We start from the raw sequence: 16,175 nt of genomic DNA on the forward strand, positions 1-16,175 counted from the left end.
TTAGAAGTAGCGGCAAAAGAGCGTTAAAGGAAACTGTAGTGGGCCTTTACGATATTAATATATGCAGAGATGTCGGTGGCAACTATTGCATAGCGTAAACATTGGCAACTGTTAAAAAGGCGTATGGTAACACTTAATATATCTGCGTGTTCCTTTCCTTTTCGTAAATTTCCTGCACAAAGATGGAGGTAAAAGACTTACACAAAGATCTACTTTTTATGAGAACATCTGGGAACTTTTACAAGAAATAATAATAGAAACTGAAAATATGAACGATTTTGCAATCGCTAATAGAATCATTTAGCAAGTTTGCTTTTAAATAATTATCGAATTGATTAACTTCAAAAATGCTTTTGTTTTTGTTTAGCAAAACGAAGAAGTTGTTAAGAAGAAGCGCGCCTTCAAGAAGTTCACCTACCGTGGTGTTGACTTGGATCAGTTATTAGATATGCCCAAGTAAGTTGTAATTATATGTGAGCTAATTGCTTTAAAATTTACAAAATCTTCGTTTTCAGTAACCAATTAGTTGAGTTGATGCATAGCCGCGCCCGCCGTCGTTTCTCTCGTGGCTTAAAACGCAAACCTATGGCGTTAATAAAGAAACTTCGTAAAGCCAAAAAGGAAGCTCCACCAAATGAGAAACCCGAAATTGTAAAAACACATTTAAGAAATATGATTATAGTGCCGGAGATGACTGGCTCTATAATTGGTGTTTACAATGGCAAAGATTTCGGTCAGGTTGAAATCAAACCAGAAATGATTGGTCATTATCTAGGTGAATTTTCTTTGACATATAAGCCCGTCAAACACGGTAGACCCGGTATTGGAGCTACTCACAGTTCTCGGTTTATTCCATTGAAGTAAACGGAGAGAAACATATTGATTGATATAGCTAGGGAGCGATGATTCGAAAGAATAAAAATTAAAATTAATGAAAGTGCGTGTGTAAAAATTTTTTGAACGGAAATTAGTGCTCTTCTAAGTGAATAATAGTGGATATACTTGGATCTAGAAAAGAAAATAATTAAAAGGTTGCCTAACAAAACACTACATAGTTAAACTATCCCGCAGAAGGTAATCCTTTCTCTTGTTTAAACCGCAGTTTAAATTTATATTTTTATTTAATATTGCTTACTAGCAAAGAATTAGTGGAAATAGCTACAACATTATTTAGAAAATTTTTATTAAAGGCCAGAATGAGTCCCTGCTGCAGCATATCGATAGTCTTAAAGCGGAAATTGATTCTACTACTAGAGACGTAGAACATCACGAGGTACGAATTTTTTTGCACAATCAACTTGTAAAGGAGACACGATTTGATAAGATATTTGGTATATAATATTTTAGATACTTTTAGGATGTGTTATAGACATATATAATCGCATCTCAATTTCTGTGAATCGTATACGATACGAAATGTAGCAATTATCTCAAATCAAGGACAGAATTATTTATTCAAAAGGCTTAATGGAACATAATTGCATAGTTTGCAACCAGCAATGAGAGCCAAGTCAAGAATAAAAGTGAACAACATCAACGATAATCAAAATTTTCTGCAATTAAGTGATATTTTTGAGACAAGCCCTGATGAATTTTTTTGTAGCACAAAATTAGATTTTGACGACAACGCTTCCGCATTGAATAACACCACCTTTTCGCAGCGTAGCTTTTACAATAGCGATGTAACACTAATCCCGCAGGCTCAGCCGATTACTTTGCCACCTCACACTATGGAATTAAGCACATTTGCCGAGTTGCCATTAGAACGTTTAAATTGCGTACCAAAAGAATGGAGTAGTGGAGTTTGTACAAATATTTAAAAACAAAATCATCATCGCTTGTTCGTTTTTGTCTCTTTTACTCCGATTCATTTGTACTCAGTTTGTTCCTTTTATCAGAAATTTCATTTAAAAAGAAAATGTCAGCCAAGGAAGAAAGAAGTAAGTAAATTTTTTCTTTTTTTTTTAAAAATACCTAAGAAAGACTTTGCGGCGGGATGCCCGCCAAGCCGAGTATGATTTGCGGCGCCAGGCCGCCAAAACGAAAAAGAAACAGGCGAAGAAGGAAAAAACGGGGAGCCCCGATAGAGCTAAAGAAGTATGATTTACTCCACAAAATTGAGAGGCTAAGGCGCCGTAGAGGAAATAATTCAAACACGCCACCCAAACGGCCCAAAAACTCCAAACGCCGCAGAAATCGAGGGAATAATAAAAAACAAATCCATATTGAAATAAATATGTGACTTTATTTAATTAAAGATTATTCCAAAATTTAAAAAAAATTGTTTTTTTCATTTTTGATAACTGACTGCACTTTTATGCACAGTTGGTTACACTTTTGACAATTCTTCCTCTTGCTCATACAATTTAGGGTTGCCAAACTTTGCTAATGCGTTCGATAATATTTATTATAATTATATATTATATTTGTATAGTTACGCCTTAAATCCCAAACTTTTATAATACCATCGCCGGCACCACAGGATATTAAAGTATTTGTGTCCTTAAAAAACAGGTCAAGTTACAAAAATATTATCATAAAAACGTTTTAAATGAAAATTAAAATTACCTGAAACACGAGCCCGTTACACTACTACTTGAGGGCGTATTTGTTGGCACTTTCGTGTGCAAGCGTCGACGATTATAAATTGGTGTAGCTGGTCCCCCTACATGACCACTACAAATGCAATTTTCTGGGCGGGAAGCCATCCTACAACAACTATGCCACTTTCCATTCAAGTCCTAATAAATCTCCTCGTTTATACACCAACTATTAAAGACTGCATTTGATTGATTAGTGAATACACATTTACTTGAATTAAATATTGTTTATTGGGATAGATCTAATTGGATAATGACATCTTGCCGTTTTCTGTTGAGATAGATTCGTCTTTTATAGGTTTTATAGGAACAGGCATTACAAGTTCATAATGTAATTCGCTTACAACTCTCTGTTGGCAGCATTTCAAAATGTGAATTTGTTTAGTTATCTTATATATATATACATATCTTAAATAATAGTAGCATAATCTAATCGCGCTTTAGAGAAAATAGCGTATATGTTCTCAGTAATTTGTATAAAAATTCCACCAAATTCCTGGGTTTTGTGAATCCTTTCTGTAGAAGAATTTTGTTGTAAAAACAACTTATTTAAATCAACGAAATAATTATATGGAAATAATGTTACATAGATAATAGGAACAAAAGTTTTTTTTTCTTTTTTTGTAAAACGTATTAAATTCTTTTTATTCTCAATAACTTGGAACAGTATGAAATAATAACATAAAAATGTTGTGATAGTTTAGGATTTTTTTAAAAATACTTCTTATTCATCTTCGTCTTCTCACGCTATTATTAACGCTATTGTTATTAATTCGATCGTATGCAGTATCCTTCATACTGCTATTCGTCGGTGATCTGCTATCTTGTAAGCCACGTTGTTGGTGTTGAAAGCTTTGTGTCGATACCATAGGGAGTCGAATTCCATTCGATGGAACGTTATTTTGGACGATCGGCATTCGCGTTGAATTGCTATTTATTGGTAGGGTGGACGTTGATGATGAGGCATCGTTATATTCGAAGGAACCATAGGCACTGTCTTTGACTTGTGAATCATTAAAGGAACGATTAAAATATTGCTGCTGTTGCATATTAGTTTGAGTAGATTGATGAACACTGAAAGCGTTATTGCTTTGCTGCTGACTGCTTAGAGGCGTAATTAGAGAAGGAACTATGCCCTGAAACGAATTAGCTATACCCGTGAAGGTTACAGATTTATTGTCAGAGAGCGTTTGAAAATTTTGTTGTGCTATATTAACGTTATTGTTGTTAGTCTCTGCAGTGCTAAAGTGATCGAGAGCAGGCGTGCTTGAGAAAAGAGCTGTTCTCACCGAATCTGATTTCGAACGATGCAATATGCTTTTTTGCTTTGGTGCTGTTCCAGCGGAAGTGCCCACTCCTATTGAGTTTTTATTAGGTATAAAGCGTTCGAAATTAGCATATACGGGCTCCTCGAGTGCTGTTGTTAATACTAAACTATTGTTGCTAAGCCGAGCTGCTTGATAATCGTTGTCATAAGGGAATTGGTTAAGCTCACCTGAACGTTGCAAATCGTTGTTATTGGAATTATACATGTCCAGATTGCTGGCCAGCAAGTCGGGTCGTGATCCCAAGGTTAATAAACTGCCAGCCAAGCTGTCGTGATTGTTCATAGTGGATAAATTACTGCTAGCTACGGAATAGGGACTGGTTGACTTGGGGCGCTGTGTTACACCCATTTCACTAGGCCCTTGTTGCAGAACACCAGTGCGTGGATCAAAATGTTTCTGTGAGGCATCTTTAAGGGTAGTCTTAATTTCTTTAGGCTTTTCCATCGTAGAAGGGCGCAGCGAAGAAATATGACCGCGGACCGGTTCTCGAGAAACTGAAGATGAGGGCGAGGACGCCGAATTATTTTCATCGAATTCTTCCTAAAAATTGTTCAAAAAAAATTGTTGTTAAAAAAAAAGAGGAAAACAAAATATTAAATTTGAATCTAATTTAATCATTTTACTTCTTCTTCCTCGTTTATCACGGAAGATTCAATCCACTCCTTTATGCGATTCTTTTTACTCATACGATCCACATTGGTTTCAATGCCGCAATCGGCCAAGTTAAACAGCAAACGATTTTTCTCGTCCGGACTGCTGTGAAAGGAATACATCGACGGACACAATTCGTCGGTTTCGTATTCGGCCATTTCTTTTTCAGCGGTCTTCGCCAACCAACGATCATCCATATATTTGCTAAGATCCGCCAAACTCTTCGGCCTGCGATCAGCTCTCGGCTCTAAAAAACGCTTAAACATACGCTGAGCACGTGAGGTTAAAAGTTTAAAAAGTTTTGGCGTACGACGCAGCGCCAACATCATACTACTTTGCCATAATAAATAGCGGACATAACGGGGATCATCTGAGGCTGCTTTCTGCCAAGGTAAGCAACCCGTTAAGCAAACAAATAGCACTATTCCGAATTGCCATACATCATGACTGGGATCGGCTCTAAAGAAAAACGAAAAGATAAGAGAAGTGAGCAGGCGATTCCGAGTTCCATGTTTCTTTTACTTATAGGTTTCTTCTGCTTTTATGTCTAATACTTCGGGCGGACTATACGGCAACCACTCGTTACGTCTCTCCACTATAGTACCGCTCTGGTAAGATTCACCGAAATCGCATAATTTCACACGCGAAAAATCTGAACGATATATAAGAATATTATCCAACTTAACATCCCGATGAACTATGTCTCTGGAAAGAAATATTCATAAATTTTTTTTAAATCAATTCCCCAACTAGGAATTACTCCAATCTACTTTGAATGTATATAATCTAGGGCGGCTGCTATCTGCTTAGCCACACGTTTACTGTATACTTCACCCACCCCAGTATCGGTGACATTCGATGTCAGATCTCCTGCAATCATTCAAAAAATCATTTTAATTTAATATTCATACATTTTGGATTTCCCAGACAATACCAAGCGGTGCATATTCCTGTGTGAATACGTAGAAGCCAGCCGTTTCAAATGCCACATCGTATGTGGTCACTATGTTTCGATGTATACCCAAATGTAAACCGTAATGGAATTCGCGATAAAAATCTCTAAGTGATACATAAGGCTTAGGAACAGCTTTTAAAACCATTTCCGTATGAGAAGCTCGATGTTCTACCAAAAGAATTTTTCCAAACCATCCTTCTCCGACAATTTGCAATATATCGAATTCGTCTACCAAATGAATCTGTAATAAAATGAAAACTATTTTTTAAATGGGTCCAAATGGGTTTTGTTCTCCACTTCTTAAAGATGGCAATGTTTTGAAATTAACGATTCATAGTTAAACTATAAGCTCACGCTCAACTTTTCCATTAGTTCGATGTGAACTTTCCCAAAAAGTCGGAAAAATAATGAAGAGAAAGGCAAAAATATATTTTCGATGCTCCCCGCCCGCCGAATTGCCGTAAGCTGAAGGCTAATAGTTGTTACACTCGTTTAACACAAATGTAATGTATGGGTTTAACGACCTTGCGTATATGAAGGTTTTGAAATCAGCATTCGAAAGTACTAATGTTATACTATGCTTGATTCAAAATTTTTGACATTCCTTGTTTAACTGTAAGTTTTTGCGTTAGGGTACGATGTTTATATGTGGAAGAGTGGAGTTCGATTTGCGCTGTATTTCATATGTCATGTGTAGACGAATATTTTGTCTAGTTGACCTTATATACATGGGGTGTTCTGGTTATTTCCTGTGAACAATTGTGCGGATTGAACATGTTAACATGAGGGCAAATATTAGTTTGGGGAAAAAGAAATCCATTATTTTTTCGGTAGATGGCTGCACTGATAGATTTCTCGCAAAGTATCGATCAAACAATTTCAGATTTATGCTCGTTGGAAAGGTGACATTTCGCAGTAAAAAAAATTCTTATGCTGTTTTTTGTTTGGTGCATGCAGTTGTGAGTTACAGCGTGTTAAAAATGGAAGTGAACAAAGAGAAAATTCGGCACATTTTACAGTTTTTCTTTGACAAAGCGAAAATGCAAGCCAGGCGGCTAAAATTGTGAATGGTGTTTATGGTTCCGATACTGTAACAGCCAATTATGTGCAATTTTGGTTTCGTAGATTCCGTTCAGGAATTTTTGATGTTAAAGATGCACCTCGCACAAGTAGGCCGGTCGTCGAAAATGTCGATAAAATCGGAGAAATGATCGAAGTGGACCGGCATGTTAGCAGTCGTAACATCGCCCAGGAGCTAAAAATCGACCATGAAACAGTTTTAAACCATTTACACAAAGCTGGATTCAAAAAGAAGCTTGATGTTTGGGTGCCACACCAATTAACAGAAAAAAACATGATGGATCGAATTTCCACCTGCGAAGCCTTGGCCAAACGGAATGAGATAGACCCATTTCTTAAACGGATGGTGACTGGAGATGAGAAATGGATCACACACGATTACCCTGTGCGAAAACGATCGTGGTCAAAGAGCTGTGAAGCACCTCAAACGGCCAGGAAGGTTTTGCTATGCATTTGGTGGGACTGGAAGGGGATTATTTATTTTGAGTTGCTTCCATATGGCCAAACGCTAAATTCTGATCTCTACTGTCAACAACTGGACCGTTTGAAGATAGCGATTGACCAGAAACGGTCAGAATTGGCCAACAGGAAAGGTGTCGTTTTCCACCAGGACAACGCTAGGCCACACACATCTACAGTGACTCGCCAGAAACTTCGGGAGCTTAGTTGGGAAGTTTTAATGCATCCGCCATACAGTCCGGACTTGGCACCAAGCCATCTTGCATTGCAAAATTTCTTTAATGATAAAAAATTGGAATCTAGGGAGGATTGTGAAAATCGACTACTAGAGTTTTTTGCAAATAGAGACCAGGAGTTCTATGAGAGAGGCATTTTGAAGTTACCTTTAAAATGGCAACAAATCGTACAACAAAACGGTGCATATTTGACCCAAATCGGACAATCCGAAGCATGTTAAATAAAGTCCTGAAGTTCATATGAAAATAATGGATTTCTTTTTCCCCAAACTAATATAAATAATTTTAGTAATACTTTGCTTTTTTCCTTGTCATTATAAATTTAAAATTTACAATCTACTCAAGAAGACAATAAGGCCGGGAAAATAACAAAGGTTATTGTCTCTCATACGGGAAGAACATAACAATGTGCATAACAATACAGATAAGCAACAAAAGTCGGTTAATTTCTAAGTGCCTTTTTATATACATATATGCGTATGTATGTATATTGTCAAAAGCTTTGCAGCAGCCAGGAGGGAGTCTCGCACACTGCATAAAGTGCATATATTCTCCATCAGCATTAAATTCGAAGCCGATTTAAACAAGTCTATCCGTCCGTCTGTTGTAAAGCTTCTACTGATCGTAAAAATGCAAATATCAGTTTAAAATTTGTCCCAAAAATTGGAAGTTCTTGCAGTCCGTTTGGTATTGAAATTAAGACAAATCGGTCAAACGACACGAACACGGTACGACATTACCGGGGACCATCTCTGTTTTCTCAATCATATAAAATATTGAAACTTCATGCTTTGCAGCTTCAAAGATCACACAAGATGTACATATTATCAATCAGCATTAAGCGATGATGGGTAGAAAAGACTCGATCGCGGTCGAATATAATTTTCTTACTTGTTAATCTTCTTTTCTCGTCGTATTCATCTCGAAGAGATAGTGATTAGTTAGTTTGACAAGACATTTTGGAGAGAAGCGTTGAATTGAATTTTTAATATACAAAGGAAAATCCATCATATCGTGAATAGTTTTACCTGAACAGAGCTAGCAAGAGACGGAACATTATCAATAGGACAAGAATCCCATTGATTGAGTCTAGAGGATTGATATTATGAGTCTTTGCCACAGTCGTGTACCACAGGTTCGAACGGTTCGTAGGATACTCTTATATAAAATTCATTTGTTTCTTAGATCAAGTTGAGATTCTAGACGATTTACCTAACGGAGTTTTTTGGTTTGTAATTCAAAACAAGAACAATAGGCCCAAGATTTACATATGAACGTATACTTTACTACGTCTCCGATGTCTATCTAATCTTTTATGTATGCAGCTTTGTGTATAAGCAGCGCGGCTGTAATCTTTTAACATCTTTCGTTCGGTTAATCTAGTGATTTTTAAACGAACGATGGACGATGTCCTATTTTATAACTATGATTAGAGCCGGTTGTGAAGGCAGATACAGCATTGCTGTGTGCGAGCAAATTGAATTATGTGAAAGTTTAAACGTAGGGGCCGGATGCGACCCACGGGCTCGGGGAATTACCAAGGATCTATAGTGTGTTTACACAGAGAGTACTGTACAAGTACAATGAACTAAGCACCTTCTCGATATGACCCAACAGCCGGGGAATTATGCATGCCTGGTCTAGTCGCATTATGTGCTGTCCTTTTAAGGACTTTGAAGGTGGCAAGAGGGTTGGACGCACCAAATAGGATTACTAAGGATCTATAGTGTGTTTACACAGAGAGTACTGTACAAGTACAATGAACTAAGCACCTTCCCGATATGACCCAACGGCCGGGGAATTATGCTTGCCTGGTCTAGTCGCACCATGTGCTGTCCTTTCAAGGACTTTGAAGGTGGCAATAGGGTTGGACGCACCGAATAGGATTACTAAGGATCTATAGTGTGCTTACGCAGAGAGTACTGTACAAGTACAATGAACTCAGCACATTCACTATATAGCATTTCAGTTCGGTTGTGACCCTTCAACAATATCACTGCGATTGTCTGCATAGACTCAAATTATATACAGCAATGCTTTATGAAATATATTGTTGAACGAAAGTATTGAATAAGCAATTATTTTATATAGCAAAATAAACAATTTTGTAAAAAACACACGAGAACATAGTTTTTTTTAGTTTTAACACCAACAAAGCCCAAAGCTGTTTCTTAACGCACAGGAAAAGTGATGAACAGCCCCTCTCTTTTGGTTGCGTCAATGTAGAAGAATCGGTGAGCTTTGATGTTCTGATCATGAGAATGCAATACGATATTCGAGGGACAGGACATGTGTTCGAAGTGGCGAGAGACGCAGTAAAGAGTTTTTAAAGCGATGAAAAAAATACTTCATTGCAGACGATATTCGTACCATTGACACCGCCTATAACGGATCAAAATTAGAGTATAATTCACATATATGAGCGGCCTTCTACCACATACAGCGAAAGGATCAGTTGCTCTGGGGGACCAAAATGCGCCCGGATCTCTTCACACATTTGAGCGTCGGTGTGATGTGGTCTGTGTTGTGCTTAAGCGCTGTTACATCTGGTGGTCTACGGAGATAAAAGAGTTATGTTCAGTAGTTAATTCCTTCAACATAATCACAAGTCTTTCCCAGCGTTGTCACCCACTCGTCTTACAGTTACTTGTATGCCGCATAACAGACTACCACGGCTGGCCGTTTGTTATTCGTTCTGCTGCCTTTGGAATAACCTACCAGCAGTGGTATTTCCTGGCGTACCTTTTGTCTACATTTACAACTCGATAGTTTACAAACACTACTCCCTTTCTCCATCCCACTTTCCGTATAACCCCGTGCCAGCACGTAAAGGGGGCATCCCCTGAGTGCCTGATCATAGAAAAAAGATGCTTCCAGGTACCTCGGCGCCCGTATTGATAGATGAGTAAATAATTATCGACATTGGTCAGAGGGCATCCATTAACATTCCCATTTCCCTATTAGCGATAAATATCCCCACTCTTTTAAATACACGTTTCAGATCCGTAAGTGTTTAGAGAGTGATGGCTTCTTTGTGAAACACTACCAACACATTCCCTAATCATTTTAAAGGCAGAAGGAGGGAAAGAAAATGAAGAAGAAGAAGAAGCATATTGCAGGTAATGCTTAGAAAGCAACCTTTACCTACCGAAGTGCTATTCAATGCAAGTTCATAAAAACGATATCAATACGAATAGAGAAGTCATAACACTCGTAATATTTATGATATTCATAATTTTTGCAATTATTTATTTGTAGGACTTTTTATATCGAGTTGAAAAGGAATGGAAAAGTGGCGCCTCTATAAACAAAAACTTATGTTTATACAAAACTATTTTACGATTCATAAGCAGGGGAGCAAATGTGGAAGAACTGGTGATGCTTTTGAGATATTTTCAAATGCAATTGCGATGGAGCGTAAAAATGTTTACCGTTGCACATAGACGAGTGAAATTTGAATTTTTGATTCTGAAAACAATTCGTTTACTATAATTGAACTCACCTTTTCCAAATCAAATTCACGTACTTTATGTATATTGCCGCGTGGCTTTTTCGACATTTTTGTTTAGATTGCTACCAACTGTTGCTGTATCAACTAATAAACATCGTTTATGCGATATTATTAATAAATTCTTAAAATTATGTATTTATTCTATTTAACGCAATTTTTATTTATTTATTAGTCTCTTTTTTAGTTCATCACCACACTTGTGTTTATTTTATTTTGCATAGACGCGCGCGTATCAATTTATGCATTCATACATACATATGTACATACATATTTATATTCATATCTTTTTGTTTCAAATGAGAAAATTTGTTAAAGTTTTTTTTGTTTTATTATTTTTTTTTTTTTTTTTTTGCTTCTCTCGCCTGTATTTGCTATAAACACAAATAGTTCGGTTGTTGTTTTGTGATTATAATGTAATGCACATATAAAACACAAATGCAAACCTTTTTAAGAAAAATGAAAAAAAAAAAAAAAATTCTTATTAATTGTAGTTTCGTGTTTATGTGTTTCGGGAAAATAAAAATTGAATTTTTTCTTTCTTTAAATGAACATTTTATACATGTTTAAATATGCATATTAATGCTAATATTATTCGTTTATACATTTTATTAAGTAGTCGGCATTTTTTTCCCCCATTGTTAAGAATTTACGTTGCATGCATTCATTATGTGCTTCGCGATGACTTATAATTTTGATTTTGTTTTCCTGGAAAATTTGCGACATTTTATTTAATTACTTCTATCGTTTATTATCATCTCTCATTCATCAAGTAGTAAATCCGTAGCAAATTTAAAAATTAAAATCTTACACAGAATCAGAGAATGCGATCAATTAATAAGAGATAAAGTGAAACAAGTAAAAAGACTACACTGGACCATGGTACCGAACTTTAAATACTCCACACCATTCCATGCAATGACTTTTCAAAATAAGCTTTTATGTGAGCAGTGGTCGGAAAGTGATGCGATTCAAACTGTTTTCAATAACGTTCTTGGGGCAAGACATGTCGTTCTCCCAAGCTACTTCAAAATATATCAAATCGTACGAGCTCTATGTTGAGCACAGGAAAATAAGACCGATAGATAAGCTTGGATGAAAAAGTGATTCTGGGATAATGAGAGGTAGATCTAGCTCAGGTCCTTCTGGTTATTGCATACGTTCGCACAAACCTAATGTATCCTGATACCACGAGTAATGTAGGGTGCAATGATGTATTTATAATTAAATTTGGTAATGATCAAAGATATAAAAAAAGAAAAAATTCCAAGAAAAAAATGTCAATGTCAGTTTTTTAAATAAAGTATTTGCAAAATTCCACATAAATGCTTTCCGTTCTTTTCAATAAAATTTCTTTGTTTCACACTCCACTTAACATTTGCAAAACGTTTACATCTTCGAATAATTTGTTGTACTTGAAAAGCCTAGAAGCATAAATCTGTTGCAGTATATTAAAATTTAACATTAAACAAGTAAAAAACAGTGGGGCGCGAGCGTAGTACTGTTTATTCATTGAACGACTTTTCAAAATAAAGCGTTATATGGTAGGTGCTTGAAAAACTCATTCGATCGGAACAATTTTTGGTAGCGTTCGTCCTTGGGCCAAAACACGTTGGTGTATCAGATTTCATTAAAATATCTCAAAAATTGCGGGCTGTAACACGAAGATAAGCAACAAAGACGGACAGACAAATAAATAAGTTCGGATCGATTCGGAAAGTGACTTAAAATCGATTATTATAGTAAAAGGTGGAACTATTCAAATCCTTATACGTATTTCATACATCCGCACAAACTAAAATGCATAGATGATACAAGTACCACGTGTGGTGTAGGGTATAAAAAATTCGAAGATGTCACATGCGCTCTTGGTTTAGAATTTCCCGTAAATCTTCTGCAAAATTGACGTAAGCTTACAATAAGCTTACAATAAGGAAACCAGCGTGATTTTTATATCCTTACATTATGTGACAGGTATCTGGAATTCGTCTTAAAGACGTGTATAGCATTTTTACGTTTTTGTATTTAGAAATGCTTTGTTGTCTGCTTCAGAAGACAATGCTACTGACCGTGTCTAATAAACAATAAAAAAAAAAATAAGTAGAAATATTATGGCTGGGCATGGCCAACACTAGATACCGTACACACTTAGACCAACATAGTTCTTCATTTGTATTCATATTTCCATTTACAGGCTTGCTTTACATAGGAGCCCTCATATGAAAGGGTGCTTTGTCCTCTCATTCAGGTAACCTACACTACTTAACTTACCACATTTCTTCAGTTATGTTCGTGATAGAATATCAAAAATTTTATATTGCTTCCATTTGAAGGCTTACTTTTCATAGGAGTCCTTGTATGGCAGGGAGCCCTAAACTCGAATTAATTTATGGTTTCCTAAAAATAAACTTATATACTACAAAATTTGCCATATAGAAGTTTATCTTGCGTACAACCAGTTGCATGGGAGGACTTCCAAAAAATTCTAGAAACTTTGGTGGAGGGAATGTTTTTTAAATAACGACTGCTTTGGCTTGAAAGTTACAACAATTTACAATACTGACAAAAAATCACCAAAATAATTAAAGAGCTTACAGGAAAAATGAGTCCAATCGGACAAATGATAGTCTTCTAACTAAGAAGAACAGAAGAGCTTATCATTGCTGACATGGTGGCTACCCAAGATTCATGAATATCATATCCATAAAAGTTTCTTTTGTGTTTAAGTATTTTCTTAAAGATTTTTCTAAATATTGCTTCAAATAATTTAAGATGTCTTGCAAAACAAGCATGCGTACAGCTTTCAATTATCTACTCTTGTGCGATCCTCAATAATTTCCCCTTGCTGTAATCCTCAAGTGTGAATAGAAGTGTGAAATTTATTGTCTAACTTGCTTTATCAGAGTATACAATATATTTAGTCTATGAAATCTCTGGATGGTGCCAATATGAGGTCGGTCGTGCAAGAAATATACAAATTCAGAAGATCAAAATTTAAATATTCGTGCATACAAGTGAATTAACCCACAATTTCATATATTTATACATTTACAAATTCACATATGAATATATTCGCGTATTCATACGATATGATATGCCCCTATAATCATTTGTTCATGTATACATACATTCAAAATCATATATTCATATATTTATCTATTCGTATAATTAGATAATCATATCTTAATGTATTTAAATATTCATATAATTATGTATATATATACGCCTTTACGATCTTATATTCATACATTCATATCACCCTGTATTCATTCATTCATATAATCCTCTGTATATATATTCATAAACCCATATTCATATACTCATATATGTGGGTAGATGTATTCTTCTATTCACATATTTGTATATTAATATATTCATATGTTGCTATATTCATATAATATTATATTCATAAGTTCATAGATTCACATATTCATATATACATATATTAGCATTCATGCATACTTATATTCATATATGCATATATTAATACATTCATATGTTCATACATTATACATATATTCATATGTTCATACATTATATATATATTCATATATACATATATTCATAAACATATGTTTATATAAACATATATTCACAATACGATCATATATTGATATGATCATATATTCAAATGTATTTATGTATTTTTCATTTATACATATGTTTATATATTCATATATTTATATATTTGTTTATCCATACGTGCAAATTTTCATATATTCTTCTGTATAAATATTGGTGTTTCGGGGCTTACTAACACTATCGAACTCCTAATCATCGATGATGAGCTGTTGAATGCTTAAACAAATGGTTACTTTGAAAACATAACAAATAGATGTATAGTTGTTTGTGTTTTGTAAGTAAACATTTCTTTTAATGCTTTTTGAATGAATGAATCGAAAAGAATACAATTAATTTATGTCATTGTCGGCATCGCACGCGAATAGAGATCTAAAAGAGAGAAAAACTCAGACCCTAAAACAACAACAATGTATTTTACAAAAGCATGGCGCAGCCCAAGCATTTCTTTTTTCGCTTTTTTTTTTTGTTTTTTTTTTGTTCTTATTTTCATCATAACACAGAAATTTCTTATTTTCAAAACACACACCAACACCAACTTATATAAAATGTGAAATATAAAAAATTATTAACGCTTTTAAAAATATATTAAAGCATATGCAAGAGTATTTTTGCATATGTGTACGCTTCGATGCTCCGTGCATTGATTTAATATTTGTTTTTTTTTTTTCCACACAATTTTCATTTACTTTTACTTTTTATCGCATTCGAATTGAATTCATTTTTGATAAATTAAGTTAATTGAAATAAAATAAATTAATAAATAAATTAATAAAAAATTATGAATAATAGAAGAAGGAGAAGAAGAAGAAGAAGAAGAAATATAAGCAAATAGAAAATCACAAATATTATCTCGACGGCTATTTTTAAAATGCAATTTCAGGCAAAGTTATGCTTCTCGCATTCACACACACTTAGAACATCAGAAAATTCTTTCAAAATTTTCTATTCGAAACCATACCGTGAGATAACAAAGCGGAGACTGGGCGAGCAATCACACAAAATTCAAGCACTTTCCTAAGATCTTTGCACTTATTCAGCTACAGGAGGATCTCTGCCGAGGCTGGCGTACTTCAGAGAAGAGAGATATGTTTACATTACGTTTGTTCTCACTGACAACTAATATGATATATATGCGGTACGTTACTCAATAATATTGATAGATTCTCTTTTTTTTGCAGGTAAACAATCATAAAAGTTGAAGAATGAATGGATATTAAAAGTTTTCAAATGATTCGCGATAACGAAACGAATAATTTCTCCAAACACACTGGCCATTTATGATCAGTCAACTTTTACGGTTCATCAAAGGTTATCCCCACTGCAGTCAAAAGCAATTCTTTGAATACCTATCACAACAAATTCACAAATACACACACACACACATACACAGATAACATTATAATTTGCTAAAGAATGCTGCAACCTTTTGAAAATAGCTTTCAATTATATGCAACAGAGAAAAGGAATTTGTTGATAATTTTTGAATCCAACAAGTTTTTGCTGGCAGTTACTAATAATGTAATTTCGATAGTTTTTCACAAAATTTCACCAGAAGGAAAAAATCATTGAATTAACCGAACGAAGACAATGGCAGCGACACTCTGAAAGAGTTTTGAAAATTTCGCTTCTGAATTCAAGTCTCTTTAAGTCCTCAATACAATTTTAGCAAGTATACCCATCTCTTTTTTTAACCAATTTTGAAATAACACAGTTCACCAATTCTTTTTTCCACCAATTTCTTGTTCAAGCACGAATCCTAAAAAATTTGTTTTTTTA

General features: G+C 34.9%; 2 protein-coding genes across 2 annotated transcripts; one reads left to right on the forward strand and one right to left on the reverse strand.

Moving 5' to 3' along the window:
• The first annotated feature begins 78 nt into the window (after positions 1-78).
• LOC119635901 (40S ribosomal protein S15) lies at positions 79-937 on the forward strand. The gene is made up of 3 exons (XM_038030931.1): positions 79-188; positions 368-456; positions 516-937. Exons 1-3 carry the CDS (start codon positions 183-185, stop codon positions 862-864), a joined length of 444 nt encoding a protein of 147 aa, XP_037886859.1. The 5' UTR covers positions 79-182; the 3' UTR covers positions 865-937.
• Positions 938-3,328: 2,391 nt separating this feature from the next.
• LOC119635804 (MAP/microtubule affinity-regulating kinase 3) lies at positions 3,329-11,141 on the reverse strand. The gene is made up of 6 exons (XM_038030810.1): positions 10,812-11,141; positions 5,514-5,775; positions 5,350-5,449; positions 5,102-5,284; positions 4,552-5,038; positions 3,329-4,468 (listed from the first exon to the last, which is right to left on the reverse strand). Exons 1-6 carry the CDS (start codon positions 10,866-10,868, stop codon positions 3,329-3,331), a joined length of 2,229 nt encoding a protein of 742 aa, XP_037886738.1. The 5' UTR covers positions 10,869-11,141.
• Positions 11,142-16,175: the final 5,034 nt, after the last annotated feature.

Source organism: Glossina fuscipes, unplaced genomic scaffold, assembly GCF_014805625.2.
Source record: "Glossina fuscipes isolate IAEA_lab_2018 unplaced genomic scaffold, Yale_Gfus_2 27, whole genome shotgun sequence".
NCBI lineage: Eukaryota > Metazoa > Arthropoda > Insecta > Diptera > Glossinidae > Glossina > Glossina fuscipes.